Here is a 22,330-nt window from a genome sequence, read left to right as displayed (position 1 = left end):
ATTTGGCTTCAATTATAGATATAGCTCTTTGAAACTTATTTTATCTATGCTCTACAGATAGCCTGATTGATTAAGAATGGACTTCAAAAGTGAGAAGCCACAAACTAGAAGCCACCAAATATTTCCAGCCATATGTCTCAAAAGCAAGCTTTCAGTAAACTATAATTCACATATGCTGTCTATGAAAACAGAGGTGAAATCATCTTTGTTTTTGTTTGTATACTCAATTGCATAGGTGCATAAGTCTAAATCTGTACAAATGTATATGTGGCACATTGTTGTACTCAAGAAGACTTGCCCTCATAACAGAACTGATAGCTTAAAACTAAGGTGCCATGTAAAAAGCACTGGTGATGGTACCATGTTACTTTTTACTGTGGTCACACAGGGGAGCAGGTTACTTTTTTAGATTTCATCCATTCTGGACACTGACTGGAAGAACTTAGTCAATTATATGAGCCCAGTACTTTGTCTGGTATTTATTTAATTAACCTTGGAAGGAGGAAATGCAAACATAACCCAAGTTTGATTTGAACTCAGAACATAAAGAAATGTATATAAATATCACATGGTATTTTGGACAATGCTCTACTGGTTCTACTAATGTAATACTCAGAAGGAAGATGTAGAAATTGAAAGACTTCCACTTAGCACTAAGTTGACACCTATATAGCTAAGGAGAAAATAGCTGTTTGCCTAAGAGATAACTTGCTGCAAACCACTACTGACCAATTTGACAGATGGGGGCAGGATTCCAACCAGGTAGCAGCTGATGTAGTGGGAGATGACATGCTGATTCTTGGTGTTTAGACTATGTTCAACTATGTTCGACATAGAATAAACATATGATCGAATGCATTCCAACTGTGATCATTCCATTGTTTATTCAGATATAAATTATCTGAAACTACATTGTGAAATGAGTTCTCTCTTTTCAAGACTGTGTAGTGTGATCTGAAGGAAATTTGCCTGCTATTTCTAGTACGTCTTTCTCACTGGATCATGACATGATGATGGAATAACTATGCAACATACATGGAGAAAATGGAAATAAGTGGTTAGCAAAGTGTGATTTGAAGAAGTTTGGTTGTATCAAAACGTCAGGTTTATTTAACCAGAAAATGAATGTAAGAGGTTCTAAGCCACGAATATGAGAAATTTAAATTATTCCAGTTTTTAAGGCAGTGGATTAGTATGAATCAAAATATCATCATAGAATCAAGATGTCTGAAACATCAGAGGAACAGTTGTTTTCATTGATAAGGATAAAAAAAATGCATGAAAAGAGGTTAATGAATGGGAAAATGGGTGGGATAGCAGAAATGTTTCCAAGAAGAATCAATAAGAGGTTAGTTTAAATATGGCTAGTTTGGAAATTAAGAACATGCAGAAAAAAGTTGTAAATCATAAAAAGTGGTTACTGAGATTTGGAAAGTGTCTGGATATCTAGGTACTATGCTAGTTCCTTGCCTAGTTACTCAAGTAGTGCAAGATGTTGTTAACCCCACTAATGTCAAGAAACAACTCCAGGGGTCATAAACCAATGATATGGAAATAGTAGAGAGAGCCAAAGAGAAATTAGTTCAAAATATTTTCATAAAACTTTATGGATTGTCAGAAGCAGTGAGCAAAATATTTTGAGGTATTTGATTATGTACCTTTAAATTCTGAGTTCATCCAGTTCCCTTTGCCTATACAGTTTTCGAGGTTGATAAAATAAGTACCAACCAATGTACTGAGGTTGATATGATCAACTAACATTTGAAGGTGATATCCAAGCATAGTTGTTGTCCAATACCTAATATTAGTAAATTAATAAAAGAACAAAAGAAATGAAATCACCATCATCAAAACAAATAAAAATTATATATAACAGTTCAAATGTATTCATTAGAAGGCAAACTCAATTTGTGGATTTAAATTCTTTTTAACACTTTTTTCATAAATTTAGATTTTTCCAAACATTTTTTTATATGCTCAATTTTCTACATTGTTCTGAGGTACTGCTGATGAAATGCATCAAGTTGGCATGCAATTTTTGCTGTCATCTTCCAGATTTCCAAGCAGCAAGAGTAAGGCCCTTGCATGTAATTATAATCAAACAATGAATGAGAATGGATACATACTGGACTCATACTAAGACTGCCAGAGGAAAGGCTTGCCAAAACAGGCCATGGGCTGGATGCCACTGGAAGATAAGAGTAAAAGAGACTGGCCAAGGAAGACACAGAGTAGTCCCTTCAAAGAAGACCTACACAGACTGAACACTGAACATCACCTGGGAAGAAGTATACTGGCTGGCCAGAGGAATTGGTGATTACTGACTGCTCAATGTGCCACAGAGCTAAGAAGAAGAAGAAGAAGAAGGAGAAGGAGAAGAAGAAGAAGAAGAAGAAGAAGAAGAAGAAGAAGAAGAAGAAGAAGAAGAAGAAGATTTACTACATGATTATAGCATTTTCCAGTATATAGTCATGGCTGTAGGATTAAGAAGTTTGCTTTGCAACATTGTGGTCCTGGGTTCAATCCAACTGTGCAGCATATTGGGAAAGTGTCCATTGCTATATATTCTGATTAAATGACACTGCAAATGAAATTTAATAGAGGGGAAATTGTATGCCATGTATCTATGTGTGTGTTTGTTTCAGCAAGCAATGAAAGATGTTACATTTGAGATGAAATCTTGCAGTTGAGTTATCTTGCCTTCTGAGAATGACAACATTAAACTTTATATCTAACAAGTATGTTGAAATACATACCAGTTAAAGAATCAGGGTTAGAATAAATGATTATAAACCATTCCAGCATGGCTGCATTTCAATGACTGAAACCAATAAAAGAATAAACAAATTTTTAAAAAAGCACCCAGCAAACTCTGTTAAATGGTTGGCATTAAAAAGGGGCATCCAGCTGGAGAAACCATGCCACAACAGACAGTTGGAATCTGGACAGGTCCCTGACAGCCAGCCTTTGCCAGTATGGAAAGCAAACTTTAAATGATGATGATGATAATGATGATGACTTCCATGTTTATAAATTAAGATTATTGTAATATATTTTAATGAATTTTATTTTCAGGAGTACCTTATGCACTGAAACGAGCTGGAATTGGATTAGGAATAATAATAATCTTAGTAGCTGCACTTGCATCAGGTAAGTTGGAATAATGTGTATGAAGTATAAATAACATTGATCAAATCACACCATAACATAGAGCTCAAACATAGATCAAACACATGTACTCATACATGCATAAATACACACACACACAGATATATATATATATATATATATATATATATATATATATATATATTTATGCCAGAGCGGCTAACTGGCTTCCGTGCCGGTGGCATGTAAAAGGCACCATTCGAGCATGGCGGTGGCATGTGTAAAAAGATTCGAACGAGGTCGTTGCCAGTACCGCCTGACTGGCCCCCATGCCGATGGCACATAAAAGCACCCACTACATTCTCGAAGTAGTTATGTTTTATGACGTCCTGTACCTATATATGCATATGTATATACATATATAAGTATGTATATATATTTATGCATAAATGCATATATATATATATATATATTATTTACATTATTTTATATATATGTATCCGTTCGTGTCCGTTGCCAGCCTCGCCTGGCCCCCGTGCCGGTTGTTCCTTAAAAGCACCATCCTTTCGTGGCCGTTTGCCAGCTCCGTCTGGCACCTGTGCGGGTGGCACGTAAAAAGCACCCACTACACTCACGGAGTGGTTGGCGTTAGGAAGGGCATCCAGCCGTAGAAACACTGCCAGATCAGACTGGGCCTGATGCAGCCTTCTGGCTTCACAGACCCCAGTTGAACCATCCAACCCATGCTAGCATGGAAAGCGGACGCTAAATGGTGATGATGATGATGATGTATATATATATTTATTTTGTTAATTATACATACATATATATGCACACATATGTGTATGTATGTATATATATATATATTAAAAAATTTACCATTTATCACTCAGTTTCAGTTTTAGTTTTAAAGGTCAACCAGCCCATAAACATACAGAAGATTTTCCTCCTCTTAGCACACACTTCACTCGTTACAAAAATACATGATTTTTTTTTTTTTTATTAACATTTTTATTTTTTATTTTACTTTTCACCTGTTTTTTCTGCTTCTCTTAAAATATTTTCTCTGCAACACTTCCCTGTATATTCTGCATAACAGATCACTTATACTGCACTTTAGATTTAGTCTGAGGTTTGCTAACATGAAACTTGAATAACCTGATGTGAAATGTTAGCTTTTACAATCATACATAAGACTTTTCCTTTAATATTAAGTACTATTTCACCTGTCTTGACCATACTTACATATTCAAATATACATACATATATATAATACATTTTGATACACACGCCCGTATATGCATATATATATATATATATATATATATATATATATATATATATATATACATACATACATACATACATACATACATATATATATATATATATATAGAAAATAGTAAAAAGTGAAAAAACTACAGAAGGCTTGTTTTAAAAGGTTAAAGAATATATATTTGAGTCAATATGTCTGAAGAATATTATAAATTTTTTTCTTACAATGACATAGTTTAGAAGAAATTAAATTTTTTTCTTACAATGACATAGTTTAGAAGAAATTAAATTTTTTTTCTTACAATGACATAGCCTTCTGTAGTTTTTTCACTTTTTACTATTTTCTATATATTCAACCACGTGCTTTCACAAACCAACTTTCTCATCTATATATATATATATATACATGAGAGTGTATAGCAGCGATTATAGCAAGTACTCTGTCAATTCCTAGGGATATCTGTGGAAGGAATTTTATTCTGAAATATTATCAGGCTATGGATGGTTAAATTACAACAGTTATATAGCCCATTGTTTGTATTATAGTGCATTGTTGTACCACTCGAAACATTTTATTCTTTATATATATATATATATATATATATATATATATATATATATATATATATATATATATATATATATATATATATATATACATATGTATATATATATACACACATATATCTATACATATACATATATATGTGTATATATTTATGAATGATAATTATAAGTGTTTGTATGGGTTGAGTTGTGTGTGTGCACATGCATGTGCAGAAGTATGTATGTATGTATGTATGTATGCATGCATGCATGTATGTATGTATATATATGTAGCTCCCTCTCCATCCATCTATATAGATATATATCTATATGTAACTATATATTGTTTTCTCTTTCAGATTACGCCATTTTGCTTTTAATTGATGGTGGAAAACTGTCTGGAGGTTCCACATATCAAGTATGCTTTTTCATATAATTAATTTTATACATTAAAATAGTTCTAATTATAATGCAACAATATTTCTCATAATTAGTACTGAGTATTCAAAGCTTTATACTTACAAAACTCAGTTATTTATTAAATAGAAACTAGAATTTTATATTTATTAATTTAATTATTACATGACTTTGTCAGATGTGAAAGGGCAGTGCCCATCACATCTTTCAGGGCCTTCAAGACTGATAAGAAGAAGGGAGTAATTCATCCTCAGTCAGAGGTAGACAACCAGAATTCTTGCAGCAGTTTAACAGTAGTAGGCTCCACTGAAGGCCTCCAAGAGCCTGGTAGTGGCATTGAACTTGGTAACTGATTAAGTTTACTCCTGAAGAGCAGTAACGGTCCCTCTAGTGAACTACTACATCGTTTAAGTCTACTAAGTTCTTTGGGTGATTTCAGGCAATGACAGAAGTTCCTTGTATAGGGTACTCTACTGTAGGATCAAATCTGAAGCCATGTAGTTGCAAAGCAAAGTTAATCACACAGACACATTGCCCCTATAACACTGAATTTATATATATGTGTGTGTGTGTGTGTGTCTACATAGAGAGAGAGGGGGGAGAGAGGGAGAGAAAGAAAAAGAAAGATAGATAGAGTAAAGACCCCCTTCAGTCGTGATTGATCATGGGATTACACCTAGAAAGTTACCCTCTGAGGCACAAGTCTGGGCAAGGTTGTTTATGAAAGACCAGCAGTCGCTCATGCATAGCAGCCTCCCTCTCCACACCACCAATGTTATCCAAGGAAAATGCAAAGGCTGATACAGCTTAGCACCAGTGATGTCACAACTCATTTCTACAGATGAGTAAACTGGAGCAATGTGAAATAAAGTGTCTTGCTCAAGAACATAACATACAACCCAGTCTGAAAAGTTAACTCACTACCTCATGATTGTGAGCTTCATGCCCTAATCACTGAGCCAATAGATGTGTGATCAAAAAGACTCCAAAATATTGGAGTCTTTTTACAAAATATTTTAAATATTGGATTGAAAAAAAACATTTTTTGTATAGAAAAAGTTGAAGGCTACCCATGGGATTTAAACCAACATCTGTAAGCTTGACTGACGTTCAACCCTTGGAGCAATCCTTCAAATTCAATCCATTTTAGAAACTTTATTTTTACCAGTTAGAATTGTTTGCTGTTGATATCATAAGAATCTATAGACTTTCAAGAGAAAGTGAAATAATTCCTTTTTGAAACAGTAGATCTCAAAACATAAAGCTATAAATAACAGCATGTAAATATTGGGTAAAAATCCCTTTTGGATAGAAAATATTGAAGGTTGCTCAGGGGACTCATTTTATTAACTGCTTTCCATGCTTGCACGGGTCAGATGAAATTCATTGAGGCAAATTTTCTATTACTGGAAGCTCTTCTTGTTACTAACTCTTACCTGTTTCCCAAACAAAATTAAATTTACCCATGTCCTTCAAACATGAAAAGCTCAATGACTGCACAGGATTTCAAAGTAGATTACCAAAAACTAAATATCGTTGCTATTATGCAAAAGTGTCCTAAGTCCAAAACGTTGCTTTTTCAGAAAATGAAAAAATAGTTTCATCATTCCATAGCAAAACCATTTTTGGTATCTTGGCATCTGAAGTAGCTGGAGACAAAATAGTCTGACCAAAAGATTCGGCTATTGCAAGCAAAAATAAATATTGAAAAAAACTGCATTTGGCCAAATTTGAACATATGACAGTTTAACATAATAGCAATGTTATATAATTAAAAAGAAAATTGGTAACTATGCCAACTAATTGATTGAGTTCCCTTACTGAATTTGGAAATGTCATGATCTCATTAACAGAATTAATCTGCATATTTTGATATTAAAGCAGTAAACAATGATCTTAATATGCAAAAGTTCAGAAGTAATTAGATTTAATTACTCATTTTGTGTTAATATAATTATACAGTATTTTGATTGACATATTCCCTTTCTTATTTATTTATTAATTATTTATTTATTTATTTCATCTGTCTTGAAGGATGTTGTGCAAGCTTCCTTTGGACGTCCTGGATTCTACATTCTAACATTGCTGCAGTTTCTTTTTCCATTTATTTGTGAGTAACACTTTTTTGTATTGGGGAAGAAGTATGGTTAGAAGCTTGTAAGCACTTGAGAATAAAATTATTATTTGAGTATGAAAGCGTTCAGCTGGCAGAAACAGTAAATTTTACAAATTAGTTTCTTTTAAAGATTTAGTCATTGGTAGCCTTGACATTTTCACAGACCTCCAAGACTGTTGAGAAGGAATGAAAAGAAGAACTGCAACTCATGGGTTATACATAGACCAGGAGCTAGGTTCAAACGTGTCCATAAAAATGGCCCATGACCTCATGGTAATGTTAAACTTGACAACAGATTAATTTTATAATCTAAGAGCCAGGCAATAGATTAAGTCTTTGGTTAATCCATGGCTATAATAGAAGACAATTGAGTAAGATGTCATGCAGTAGGAACAAACTGGAATTACATATCACAAGCATTTTCACCTCACAGCTTGCATCAATAGTTTGCTTGATGAAATACCTAACAGCATTAAGTTTTATTATCTATATATGATATTCTTACTTCAAATCCATTCAATACTGATCTTGCCCTTCGTCTGTCCAGGGTTTATATAATATGTACCGGCAGGGCCATCTTAGTAGCATTGTAGGCCCTGACAACAAACTACAACATAGAAAGATTAGTACTGAGCCTCTAGACCCATGAGCCTGAAGATGGCTCTGTGTACCAGTAATTTACCAGGTTGGATTCAATTGGAGACATTTTGCTCTCACAAATATTGTCCTCATGCTTATGTAACAAATCAATATCATTTGTTTGTTATTTTTTGACATCCACTTTTCTATTCTCACATGGGTGGGATGGAATTTGCTGAGGTAGATTTTCTATAGCCAGATGCCTACCTGTCACCATCCCTCAGCTGTTTTCATGAAAAGTAATAGTTTGTTGTGGCTGACCATGTTTTCATAGAAACTTGGAAACAAAGGGCACTCATTTACAACAATCCTGTGATGTCAAGACAAGTGGACAGCAACTCACACACACAGGTATATATTAAGATGAGTTTCTTTCAATTTCATTAAGCAAATCCATCCACAAAGCTTTGGTCAGCCCAGGGTTTAAAGGAGACACTTGCCAATAGGTGAGTGGTGGAGATGAAAATATGACCATGGCCACTGTTGATTCTAAGTGACCACAGTTGATTTTAAGAGAAGTCACTTTACTTCACAACTGAAACACACATGAACATCACAACACAACATTTCCTCTTGTTAAGTCAAAAGAAATGGATGACAAATTGGCAGAGTTGTTTAAGAACTATGCCATTGAATTTTTTTTTATCTTTACCTTCTGAGTTCAAATCCTAATAAGGTCAACTCATTTATCTTTCCTCCTTTGATAAATAAATTCAATAAGCCACTCCCCACCTCTCTCTGAATTGGCTCTGCCCTGCTGTGAGGAATCATTAGGGACCTTTCGCAGTGTCTCTTTCTCCAGTAAGGGCAAAGGATTAAGCAAAAGGCATGCAATCTTTTCCCAAAATAAAAACCAATATATTACTAGAATTATCCAATGGCTTACAAATGTACAATGTAATGCTGAACTGCAAGGAAGTCAAAAGAAACCAATAGTTTAAATCAATATTGTTCATTGTTGATATATAATAATTATTGCAGAGTTACTAGAATTATTCTATTATTATTAATTATGAAAGAATATGTTCAAACTTTGCCAAGGTCATCTTTGCTTTTCATAAAATATATAATAAGTTGATCTAATCAACTATTATACTCCTTAAATTTATGGCTTGGAGCCAATGTGAAAAAAATAAATGTTTTATTTAGAAATGAATAAAAAAGTATATGAATGCATGAATGCATTAGTATATTACTTGATAAATCAATTAATTAATTTACTAGATAAATGTTGAAAATGACTCAAACGCTAGAAATATTTCTTTCAAAATATCATTAATAATTTTCAGACCGAAGTAGTGTTTTTGATTTTCTGGATAATTGAAATAAAACTTTTATGTAATGTATTTCTAAATTTAAAATATTCAATAAAATGATTTTTCAATTTTACTAAAAGATAAAAAGGATAATTTTACTTTTTTAGAAAGTAAAAGTGATATACAGGGGTTGGACAAAATAATGGAAACACCTTAAAATTTCAAACAAATTTATTTTAATATGGAATAGGGCCACCTTTGGCAGTAATTGCAGCTTGAATTCTATGAGGTATGGACTCATACAAAGTTTGAATTGTTTCCAAAGGAATTTTTGTCCATTCCTCAACTAAAACAGTCTCCAGTTCTTGTCATGATAATGATGAAGGATATCGACTCCTTACTTGTTTTTTTAAAATACACCATAAATGTTCAATAATATTAAGATCTGGGGATTGTGGTGGCCAGATAAGATGTTCAACTTCACTAGAATGCTCCTCATGCCATTCAGCAACAACTTTAGCTGCATGAATTGGTGCATTATCACCCTGAAAGATTGCGTTTCCCTCCAGAAACAGTTCCGCAACCATAGGATGAATTTGATCAGATAAAATGCTTAAATAGTCTTGACTATTAATTCTGCTATGAAGGGAAACCATTGGGTCGGTGGATTTCCAAGATATAACCCCCCAGATCATCACAGATCCTCCTCCATGTTTAACAGTTGAAAGAAGGCAGTCTGGGTCAAATGCTTCTTTTGGCTGTCTCCACATTTATACTCAGTCGGTGGTCAGAAATAGGGTAAAGAATGACTCATCTGAGAAAATAGCATTCTTCCACTGCTCTAGGGACCAATTCTGTAGGTTTTACTCCACTCTAAATACTTTACAACATTTATTTTTGAAAGTAGTGATTTTCTGATTGCAGCCCTCCCATGCAATCTGGCTTTGTGCAGCTCCCAGTGAACAGTTTTCGTGGAAACTGGGTTCTTGAGGTGGTCATTAAGCTCTGCAGTAATTTTTGGAGCTGAACTTTTGTGATCCTTTCTAACAACTCACATAACAGTCCAACGGACCCATCTGAAAGTTTTGGTTTTCTTCCGGAGTTTTGTTTTGACAAGGAGGTTTTTTCCTCTTTTTCAAAAGCTGTCATTACTTTCAAGACAGTACTTCTTGATACACCGAACATTTTGGCTGTTTTCATTATACTAGCGCCTGTTACACAAGCACCAACAATTTGACCTCTTTGAAAGTGTGATAGATCTGTCATTTTAATGTATTTTAATTACTTTCCCTGATGATATCTGAAAAGAAACAGCAATTTTAGCAAAAAATACTAAGCAACACTAATAATAAATCAAAAAACATAAAAATAAACAAGCTTTTGATGGTTTTATAGATATTTCAAAATTATGATGCTTTGATGCTAGGTGTTTCCATTATTTTGTCCAACCCCTGTATATATACATATATATATACATACATACATAAATACATACATACATACATACATACATACATACATACATACATACATACATACATACATACATACATACATACATACATACATATGTGAGTGAATATGTATGAAGGGTATGTATATATTGTGCATGTGTGTGTGTGTATGTGTGTGTGTGTATACAGGTACAATAGAATTAAAACATAATTTTGATTAAAAAATGTCATGGCCATTATTGTTATTTTTTTTTTTTGTATTTTTTATCAAATGTTTTCCTGTTTCCTAGTCTTGTTCTGATTGTTGAAGCAAGAATAAAAGTCTTTTCTACCAATTAAACTCCACATTGAAGAAAGGTCAAAATAATTACTGAGTGTGAAACACCAAATGTTAGCATCACATCAGCTCATATAACAACATATGGGTCTTTTCTAACTAGTGAGCCTCTACATGGTCATTCAATCTGCTAGAAACAGAAATTAAATCTCTTAAATCACATCATTTTGTCTTTAAAACAAAAGGAAGAATACAAATGGGATGTATTCCCTAAAATACTGAAAAAGATAGTATGGCCATTACTAGACTGCCTTTTGAAACATATAGCTAATGTTAGTATTACATCAGCTACAACATTTTTATTTTCATATCTGAGTCATGAAAAGGAGCTACTGCATGGTCACTGAAACTGCTAGAAATAGCTAAACCTCTCTCAAAGTTTTGCACTTCAAATTCAAATACTGCCATGATCAACTTTACTTTTCACTGTTTTGGTGGTCAATGAAAATATAGAACCAAGTGCAATCATGGCTATGTGGTTAAGATGCTTGCCTTCCTTGCAACTACATGGTTTTGAGTTCAGTCCCATTGCAAGACGCCTTGGACATATGTTTTCTACACACACACACACACACATACATATTTTTTTTACGTTTCAGCCCTAAGTCTGTGGCCATGCTGGAGCACTGCCAGTGTTTATGCATGTATGTGTGTGTGTATATATTTATATATATGACAGGCTTCTTTCACCTTCCATCTATCAAATCCACTTTCAAGGCTTCGGTCAGCTCAGGGCTATAGTAGAAAACACTTGCCTAAGGTGCTATGCAGTGGGACTGAACCCAGAACCATATGGTTAGGAACCAAACGTCTTACCACAAACCATGCCTGAGAAACAATGATTTCTCTGCCAGGTTTAGTGACTGACTGATAGTATCAACAACATGAAAACTCATAGAAACATATTTTCCTTGATCTGATCAGAAAATCAACTGCTATCACATAAATAACAAAGGTACAAGCATTCATGTAATGATTTAGAACTTTGGTTCACAAACTTGTAGGGCTGGAGTGGACTGACCGAATCAACTCCCAGTATAAAATGGGTAATTATTTCATCCACTTCAGAGGAATGGAAAGCAAAATTGAAATCAACGTGATTTAAATTTAACAATATTGTAATGAAATATTATAAAATATTTAAAACTCATTGCTCTATCTATTCTGTAAATCTGTAAATTTACCTTCTTATTCCATTATAAAAGATAAAAGGTACCAACAAGCCAATTAGCCAACAAGTCATCAAAAGCTAAAAGGAGGACCTCTATACAGTTGTTCACTTTGCAAGATATAATAGCCAAATCATCATCAAATGCACACTACAATTTTAAAAAGTAAATAACAAGGGTAATATAGTCATAAATAATACACAAAGGACAAGATAGTCATGGCCAGAATTGCATTGATTGTAAGTCTCTTTAATCAGGCCTGACCTGGATTTAACAACAACATAAAAGCCACTATGCAATATCTACTGTTTGTTCATTACAAGGTGATTAACATTAAAATGATGTTTATCAATAAAATAACTGTGATGGAAGAATCATTGAGAACAGATATCTTTAATGATTAAAAGCAATCCTAATGAAAATTACTCCATAAGAAATTAACTTGTATATAATTAACAATTTATTTTGGCTATTAGAAATAGTATTAAATATTTTAATTTGGTTCAGAACTTTTCGATTTTACAGCTGCATTTTTTTAAATTAAAGAAAATTAGAAAAAACAAAAACAATTTCAGCCACTAATTGTACATTTCTTCATAGTTTCATTAACATAAAATTAAATGTTGTTGTGATTAATAAGAAAAATAATGATTGCATTCATCAATATATTTGCATGTACTGAAACTTGTTTACAACTATAAAGAAATCAATTATACCTGTGAGGAAAGAAATATTTGATATCATGTCATACATTCATTAAAATTAAATGGTAAAAATCAGGACCAGATGCCTTATTAGGTTGCAGAGACTGAGAAAATGAATGCAGTAGGTAGTTAGTTTGATTGGTTGTTTATAAGTTTTATAAGACTTCATTCCCTACTCTACTTAACAATTATTAAAATTTTGTATTTTTTTAATTTAATATTTTAACAGCAATGGTAAGCTACAATGTTATTGTAGCAGATGGTATATCAAAAGTAATTGCTGAACTCACTGGTGCAGGTAAGTTTCTTCAATCAGAAAATAACAAACTCTTACCAATCTAATGATTAATATGTATAAGCAAGGCAAGACAGCAAACTGGCAGAATCATTAGCATTATATTCTGAGTTCAAGTTCTGCTAGGACCATCTTTGCCTTTTATTCTTTCAGGGTCGATAAAATAAGTACCAGTTGGACACTGGGGTCAATGTAATCGACTTACACCATCCCTCAAAATTACTGGCTTAATGCCAAAATTCAAAATCAATATGTATAAGAAAATGAAAATATATTCCTCAAACAAAATATTAGGGTAAACACCTGTGTACTCTACTTAGTCTTCAAATACAGGAGTCAATATCTCATTAAGTGACAAAGTAACTCTGTAGGTGATACTTGAGCTGTTAGTGGCCTACCTCCAGTATAGGCAACAAAACTTCTACATAACAGCACAAGCTTTTTTGAGTTGGGTGTAGCAACTCTGGGCCAAAAGTTTTTACTATCTTTATTGCTTGTTCTTACTGCATCACTCATCCTCTCTCTTGAGTTAGATGTAATGGCTTGCTTTCTCAGCAGCTTCCAACAATTTTCTGGCAACATATTTTCTCTCCTTCTTTTTTGAAACATGTAAGATATAATGACGAATAAACAAATCATTGAGGTCTTGTTTGTGAGTTCACATCTCAGTAATGGCATAGCATTATGTGACTTACACATCATATAAAGTTTAGCACCCTAAAACTTTTTGCAACTCAGAAAATAATTATTTTAAAGAACAGTGAGAAATTCATGATTCTTCAAAATGTGTACCCTTTATAGTATTATTCTCAGTCAGATCCAATATTCTTACCACTTAAAGTAGTAATACTGGAAGTGTTCAACAGTGATATATTTGAAATTGCTTAGTTGTTGAAATGTAGAATATTCATTATGTCAGCTTCATTTTTATTTCTGGAAAAAGAAATAAATGCATATAAAATAATGAGGTAATGATATTGCAGGAATATATTCCTTAATAAAACAATTTTAAATAGAAACAGCAAAGTTCTAAACAACATTGATTTATTTTAGAAACCAAGCATCTATATAGCAACAACTGAAGCCCATTTCTAGGTAGTATTATATTTCATTCACATCTCATTACAACTAATTTTCCCTATTTTTACCAATGTAAAATATACTCTTGGACTTTTTTTATTGTTTTGTTTTATCAATCTCTGTATATATTTATATGTATTTTTTTCTAGACTTCAAGTGTTAAACACTATTTAAATTTTACTGTATTGCCTTTACTATTCTCATTGTCACGCATATTTGAGTCACATTTCAAGATTGATATAAATAAAAAGAATATTTAAGAGAATATTGATTTCTTATATAGGTACAAGCTGTCAGAGTGAAATGGAATAAGACATAATATAGTATCATGGTGTAAGTCAAAACTAATCCAACAAAATAAAGAAGTCTCTGCAAAGTCTCATGACCTGCTAGAAATAGTTGTTAAATTCCTCTTAAACCACACCCTTGATTCTTAAAAATGAATTATACGTTAATTATTGCAGTTCTTGATATATTGCATCTGAAACAAAAAAATTAAGAATCATATTTCCTTTTAAGTCACGTCTCTACTATCTTACAGAAAGGAAGGATCCATTGCATAGTGTAGTCCTAGATACACAATACCAATAAACAAGACTAGAGGGTTATAGCTGGGATGCCTTTAACCATAGATCTTCTTCACAGTCTAATTTTAAAAATCGTTTTGATTTACTAACTGAAAATATTCCTCTTGTACTATTATCTCTCCTCTCTTTCTTGCTCTTTCTCTCCTCCTCATCTTCCACTCTTTCTTCTTTTCTTTTCTTTCCATGTAACACATTTTTATATATTTTTCTACTTGTATCACCTGTTATATTGGTTTATATGCTTATGACACTAACTTTGAGCTCATTCCTTGAAGTCTCTTTGTTTTTCCTTTATCTCACACATATATCTTCAAATCAATGTTTCTAACAAATTGTTTCAATATTTCCTTATGCAGAAGGTGTCACATACATGGTCCTTGGAAATCGTCAGTTTGTCATAGCCTTATCCATTCTTCTTTTCACTCTTCCATTGTCCCTTTACAGAAATATTGCAAGGCTCAGTAAGGTAAATCTTTTTCCTTGAAATAAATCTTCTAATGAGCTGAAAACAAATTTCTTATCTTATTTAAAAATATATATTTTCCCAAAAAGTTTGAGAAAATATATTTCTTCTTTGAAAATATTTCTTTTTACAAAACTTATTTGATTTAGTATAAATGTTTAAACTATTTTTAATTTTCTGTTTTGTATTAATTAGTTATTTTTATGATTGCATTAATTGGGGGGATCTGAAATTTCAGACATTTTCATAAATTATTATGAACATCCTGTAAATCCAGTTCTATATTTAAGAGATGAGGAATTATGTACATTATTTACATTATTTACAATTGATGGATATTTGTCCTCATCTTGTTTGTTGTTAACACAATGTTTGGGGCATATGGCATAGTGGTTAAGAGCATGGGCTACTAACCTCAAGATTCTGAGTTTGATTTCATGCAGTGACCTGAATAATAATAACAACAACAACAACAACAACAGCAACAACAACAACATCGAAAAATACCTTAGGAATGAGAATCCAAGTTTGAAATTTCCCCAAGACACCTGATGAAGGCTGGAGAATATATCAGCTGAAACACTGTGTTAACAACAAACAAGATGAGAACAAATATCCGTCAATTGTAAATAATGTAAATAATGTATCCTGTAAATTACTTGTGCCCTACCCCATTATTTTATTCTAAATACTGAAACTTGATAACATTATAATGTTAATGTAAAAACATTAAATGTATAGCTGTAAACCACTATATGATGATACCGCTTGCTGTGTTAAGCAATAGGAGCATTGCAAAAGCATCAAATGCTTCATTTTATTGCAAAGCCAAATTCAACTTCTGTGAGTTAAGCTTAGAAGAAGATGGCTTTTCTTCTTGATTTACTATATGAATGTAGATTATTCTGTGCTACTTGAAAAACCCTACTACCATTGCTCTTATCACTATTCCCATCACCAATATGTTATTATTGATATATAACCACCAGATGTCATACACAGCATTTTTTTTTTCCAGCTATAGTATTATTATTATTATCATTTTTTTTTCTTCTTCTTTCAAATTTGCTTCCATTTCTTGCCGAGTGTCTTTCCGACTCCTAGGGCAAAGAAACTCATAGTATACATTGGTAGGCCATTAAACTAAACTCAATAGTCCGTTCATTTTTTTTTTTTTAAATTTTTTTTTGAAGTTAAATTAAAATACATGGGTAGTAATAGTTCTCACAGCGACAATGCTCTTCTCAATACGTGTGATGTACCAGTTAAGACAATCTTTTGCACTTCTTGCAGGGATGGTAAGCCAGGGATCATTCTCATATAATTTTCGGTTCCCTTATTATTATTATTATTATTATTATTATTATTATTATTATTATTATTATTATTATTATTAGGGCTATTATCGAGGCGGTGAGCTGGCAGACACATTAGCGCACCGGGCGAAATGCTTAGTGGTATTTCATCTGTTGTTACGTTCTGAGTTCAAATTCCGCCGAAGTTGACTTTGCCTTTCATCCTTTTGGGGTCGACAAATAAAGTACCAGTTTTGCACTGGGGATCAATGTAATCGACTTAATCCCTTTGTCTGTCCTTGTTTGTCCCCTCTATGTTTAGCCCCTTGTGGGCAATAAAAAAATATATTAGGGTTATTATTATTATAATCATTATCATTATTATTATTATTGTCATTGGTGGCGGCATCTGTGTAGTCATCATCATCATCATCATCATCATTATTATTATTCAACATTTGATAGTTTCAGGTAGATTTCTACTGCATCACCTGCTACACCTCTGTGTTGCTGAGGTGGTGTGTACAGCATTGTGTGTTCTTTTTTGTTGTTGTGGGGAATGCAATACTCATTCTGGTATTGTATTGCATCAGTTTGTTTTGTTATAGGGTTTGGCTGCTGTCTTTTGTTGTATTAGTATTCGTATCATGTGTTGTATGTGTAATGTAAGCTGTGATCTTTTGTTGGCTATCCAGCCTGTAGAGTATGTATGTTGTGGGGGTTGTATATTTTATTGGATATTTACTGTATACAGTGTTTCTTGTGTTTGTGGATTGTTTTATTTGGATTATACTATTGAACTGATAATGTCTTCTGTAGGATGTGGCCTGTTCCTAGTAGGGCTATTTTTTAGAAAGTGTGTTGTGTTGAAGGTCTAGGTAGAACTTCTGTGTTTTTGTTCATACTTTTTTTTTTATCATATGCTTACCAACCACATGGTTCTGTGTTCAGTCCCACTGCGTGACACCATGGGCAAATGTCTTCTGCTATAGCCTCGGCTTGACCAAAGCCTTGTGGGTAGATTTGGTAGACGGAAACTGAAAGAAGCCTGCTGTATATATGTATATATATGTGTATGTGTGTGTATATGTTTGTGTGTCTGTGTTTGTCCCCCCCAACATTGCTTGACAACCGATGCTGGTGTGTTTACGTCCCCGTAACTTAGCAGTTTGACAATAAGTGACCGATAGAATAAGTGTTAGGCTTACAAAGAATAAGTCCTGGGGGTCAAGTTGCTCGACTAAAGGCGTGCTCCAGCATAGCTGCAATCAAATGACTGAAACAAGTAAAAGAGTAAAAGAGTAAAATACCCAATGCTCCAATTATTACTGGTATTGTTTTCACTTTCATTCCCCACATTTTGAATACTTCAATTTAGAGGTCTTTATACTTTGACAATTCCTCTACTTCTTTTGGGGTAATATTTTGGCCAGAAGGGACTGCAATATCAATCAGTAAGAAGGTATTTTTTTCTTTTTTTTTTTCCAATCTTTGATTATTATGTTTGGGTGATTGGCTTTTATTTTTTTGTCAGTTTGAACAGGCATGTTCCAGATAAATGTGGCCTGATCATTGCCATATACCTTGTTTGGTACATGTTTGTACCATTTTTTTTGTTAGTTTTTATGTTGTAGTGTTGGTATATTGTCCAGTGGATATAACTACTTACTCAGTTATGTCTGTATATATATATTCAGATTTGGCAAGGAGTGGACAGCCAGAGATGATGTGGTCAACTGTCTCATTGTGCAGGTTGCTCATTCTTCATTTAGTGTTAGGGTCTATTTTCATTATTTTGCTTTCATACTTGTTTGTGGTTAGGCATTGGTCTTGTGCAGCAAGAATCAGTCCTTCTGTTTCAGCTTTTAGTCCAGAGCTTTTGAGCCATTGTTGGCTTTTGGTTAGGCTTACATCTTCTCTGCCAAGCTTTGCAGGGTATTGACCATGGAGTGATTTTTTTCTCCATTTCTTCTTTAGTATGTTTTGTTTTGCTGTTTTCATGATGATTTTTATGTCTTCGACAATTTTTATGTTGTCATCTGAGATCAGTGTTTCAGTATTTTTATTATTATTAGTATTATTACTATTATTATTATTATTATTATTATTATTATTATTATTATTCAGTAGTTTTATTTTTATTATTATAGTTTTATTATTATTATTATTATTATTATTATTATTATTATTATTATTATTATTATTATTATTATTATTATTATTATTATTATTATTATTATTATTATTATCATTATTATTATTATTATCATTACCATTATTATTATTATTTTCTCTTTGTCACAAGTTTTGTTGGAGATCCTGGAGTCTTGCATGCATAGTGGGCTTACTACCTGCCACCTATGGTACCATGCTATCTGTTCTTTTCAGCTATCTAATACCTTCCTGATTATTCTGGCTGTGCCAAGGAGGCAAACCTTTTGTAACAGATCTGCTGGGCACTTGATTACGATTTCCTTCATATTCCTCTTAATGCCTTCTGATACTGTTCCCAAAGACCCAACAATAACCCTGGCACTATCTTCACCTTCTTCATTTTCCATAGCCAGGCTATTTCATACCTAAAAGGGCTTAATCTATCAATCCTTTCGCCTTCCTTCTTGATTATTCATGGGTCAAAAGGGCATGCAATGTCAGCTACATAGCATATGTGGTGCACCTTGTCCACCACCACTAGGTTCAGTCTGTTATGCTCTAGCACATGATCTGTTTGGATTGGGAAATCCCAGAGAATTTTGCTAGTCTCCGACTCCATCACTCTGCAGTTTGTGTTCATACAATGTCTTGCCTCTCTTTAGCCCTCACTTTTCATGTTGTTGTTGTTGTTGTTATTTGCATTTTACTTCTCAGAACTCTTGATTCTACTTGTCCCAGTTAATTCTGTAAGAGTGAACAGCAACCTGTTGTCAAAGATCTCACAGCATCATTTTCCACTAAATTTACCACTCAAGTACCAATCCTAAAGTCTTCACTGTCCCCAATAAAGCAGTTGTTTTAGCTGGTGGTGGTGGCAGTGGAAGTGGTGGTAGTATGACTGAAAATGCTATGTGTGACATCTGATCATCATATATCAATAATAAGATATTGGTGATGGGGTGGTGATAAGAACAACAGTACACAAGCCTTTTAGGTATCATTGAGTATTCCACTTTCATATTGTAAAATGAGAAAAAATCAATTTTTTTCTAAATTTGAACCACTGAAGTTGAATTTGGCTATGCAATAAAATGAAGTGATTGACACTTTTGTAGTGTTTTTACTGCTTAATACAGCGATCTCTAATCATCATAAAGTGGTTTACAGCAAGATGGACTCAGCTATTGAGAATTAAGTGTCTTTAGTGCAGAGCTGGTGCTAGTGATACAATAAAATATCCATGTTACAGAGTGGTTGTATGTGTGTGCAATAAAGAGGAAGCAACTGTATCCATGTATGTGTGTATGCTTTATATCTGAGTAAATATGTGTGTATATCCAAGAAAATGAGATATGCACACATGTACACAAGCTAAAATGTATATACACATACATATACACATAAATGTGCACACTTACATCAATGATAGGAAGAGCATCCAGCTATAGAAACCTTGCCAAAAAATAGAATATATAAAGGAGATGTGGACTCTGCCAGCAGCATCACAGAATACCAATCTGGGAAGATAGTAAGGTAAAATTTTCGTGTAACACCTGCACGATTTTCACTAAGAAAAAAAACTTGGATCTTTTTGCATGGAATCAAGTACCCTGACCTCGTAATATGCTGCAAATCCCATATTTTGGTTCGAATTGGTCCGGACCAAGAGTACTTCATTCCACGCAAAAAATCTGTTTTATTTTCTTAGAGAAAATTCCGGGGGGGGGGGACCCTTTCGGACCAAAATATGGGATTTGCAGCATATTACGAGGTCAGGGTACTTGATTCCATGCAAAAAATCCGAGTTTTTTTTTCTTAGTGAAAATTGTGCAGGTGTTACACGAAAATTTTACCCATAGTAATTCTGAATAAGAACCAATAGGTTTTTTATCCTGTTATAGACAGTTTCTCTAGTGTGGTGGCATGCTAAAATGCACCCAGTATATGTTGTAATGTAGACTGTGGTAGGTGGTTTTCTTTGTTGATATTTGTGCCACAGAGAAAGTATTTGTAAGGACTGGCAAGATATTGTAAGACACTTCCAAAGCATGCCAGCATTGAAAAAAAAAATGATGATGATAATGACAACAACAACAGCCACAACGATGATGATGATGATGGCATTACAACAATGATGAGGATGATGGGGGTGACAATGACAACAGTGATATGGTGGTGTTAGCAGTGGAGGTGGAAGTTAGGGTGATAATTACCTCGGCAGTGGTGGGGTAGTACTGATGATGGTGATGATGATGATGATGACAATAACAAACTGCTAGTTGCAGGATATGAACTGTTCTAACTATTTACCTGTTAACTTGATAACTATTAAATCCATTCTGTACATCATTCTCTGTTCCATACCATATGTATGGCACTTATAAAAAAATACATTTTATCTTATGTTCCCCGATATTCTATACAACCCATCATATTTGATTTAACAGAACTTTAGACTTTGACTATTTTTAATACAAAATTTGTCTTGTGGGAAAAAAAACCTAAATCAATAAAATATTTAGATCATGATCTAAATTGAAGATAAAAATACATTAAAATACAGATCTAACACTTTACCCTTTTGTTAACCTATTTCTGTTGAAAAATGTTTGTTTAGTTTTAAAAATAATGAAGAATTTAGTAAAGTAACACTACCATTATTACCCTGGTGTTTGGAACATAATTATGACATTTATGAAACCTTTTAATTAAGTTCACCTAAAGATACTGAATTTTCATCATGGAGCCAGGGACAGTCTGAGGTGGGTTGGTATCAAAATGTATTAAGATGGTCCTGTATTAATTACTTCAATTTCTTTCAAATTGGTTTGATTTGAATTTTTTAAAACCTATTAAAAATTAGATCCTGTTTCCTCCTCTGCCTTTTGAGGAGTATTTTTTAATAACGAATAGTTAAGAAGCATGCATTTCAGAGTATTGACTGGATCTCATTTCCATTCATAAAGCTGCTCTACTATATATAGTGCACCCCCGTCTGCTTGTTACAGCCTCACCCCCTGCTCCTTATTCCAGACTCTTGCTATCACTCCACTATCATCATCCCGCCCACAGACACTTACACTTTAATCACATAAACCCCCAACAACCTCTATCAGTATGAAAAACATCAACATAAACAAGAACAAGAATAAAAATTATGATGACAACAAAGATTATGAAGACGATGATGATGAAAACAGCAGCAACAACATCAACAACAACAGAATGCAAGATTGTTTTATTTATCAGTATAGTGAGACCGATGACATTCTAAACTTCTTGAAGGATTTCCTCTTTCATGATAGATCGGAAATATTTCAATTGAAATCAGTAAACATGGTAATGGGGAAATTATTTTAACAGAGAAGAAAAGGGAAATCAATTAACGTACACACTCACTCATACATATACCTATGCATTTGTGCATACATACAC

The 22,330-nt window shown here is 33.3% G+C and overlaps 1 protein-coding gene across 1 annotated transcript in view; it reads left to right on the top strand.

Moving 5' to 3' along the window:
• LOC115213621 (putative sodium-coupled neutral amino acid transporter 11) overlaps positions 1-22,330 on the top strand; it is a 118,694-nt gene that overhangs the window by 76,900 nt on the left and 19,464 nt on the right. Inside the window, exons 3-7 of the mRNA XM_029782587.2 lie at positions 3,076-3,150; positions 5,289-5,347; positions 7,381-7,456; positions 13,251-13,319; positions 15,340-15,449. Coding sequence (XP_029638447.1) covers positions 3,076-3,150; positions 5,289-5,347; positions 7,381-7,456; positions 13,251-13,319; positions 15,340-15,449 — 389 coding nt within the window. The remainder of the gene's footprint in view (positions 1-3,075; positions 3,151-5,288; positions 5,348-7,380; positions 7,457-13,250; positions 13,320-15,339; positions 15,450-22,330) is intronic.

This window comes from Octopus sinensis, linkage group LG1 (assembly GCF_006345805.1).
Source record: "Octopus sinensis linkage group LG1, ASM634580v1, whole genome shotgun sequence".
Lineage (NCBI taxonomy): Eukaryota > Metazoa > Mollusca > Cephalopoda > Octopoda > Octopodidae > Octopus > Octopus sinensis.
The sequence above is the reverse complement of the archived record's forward strand: the minus strand, read 5'-3'. Positions and strand labels throughout refer to the sequence as shown.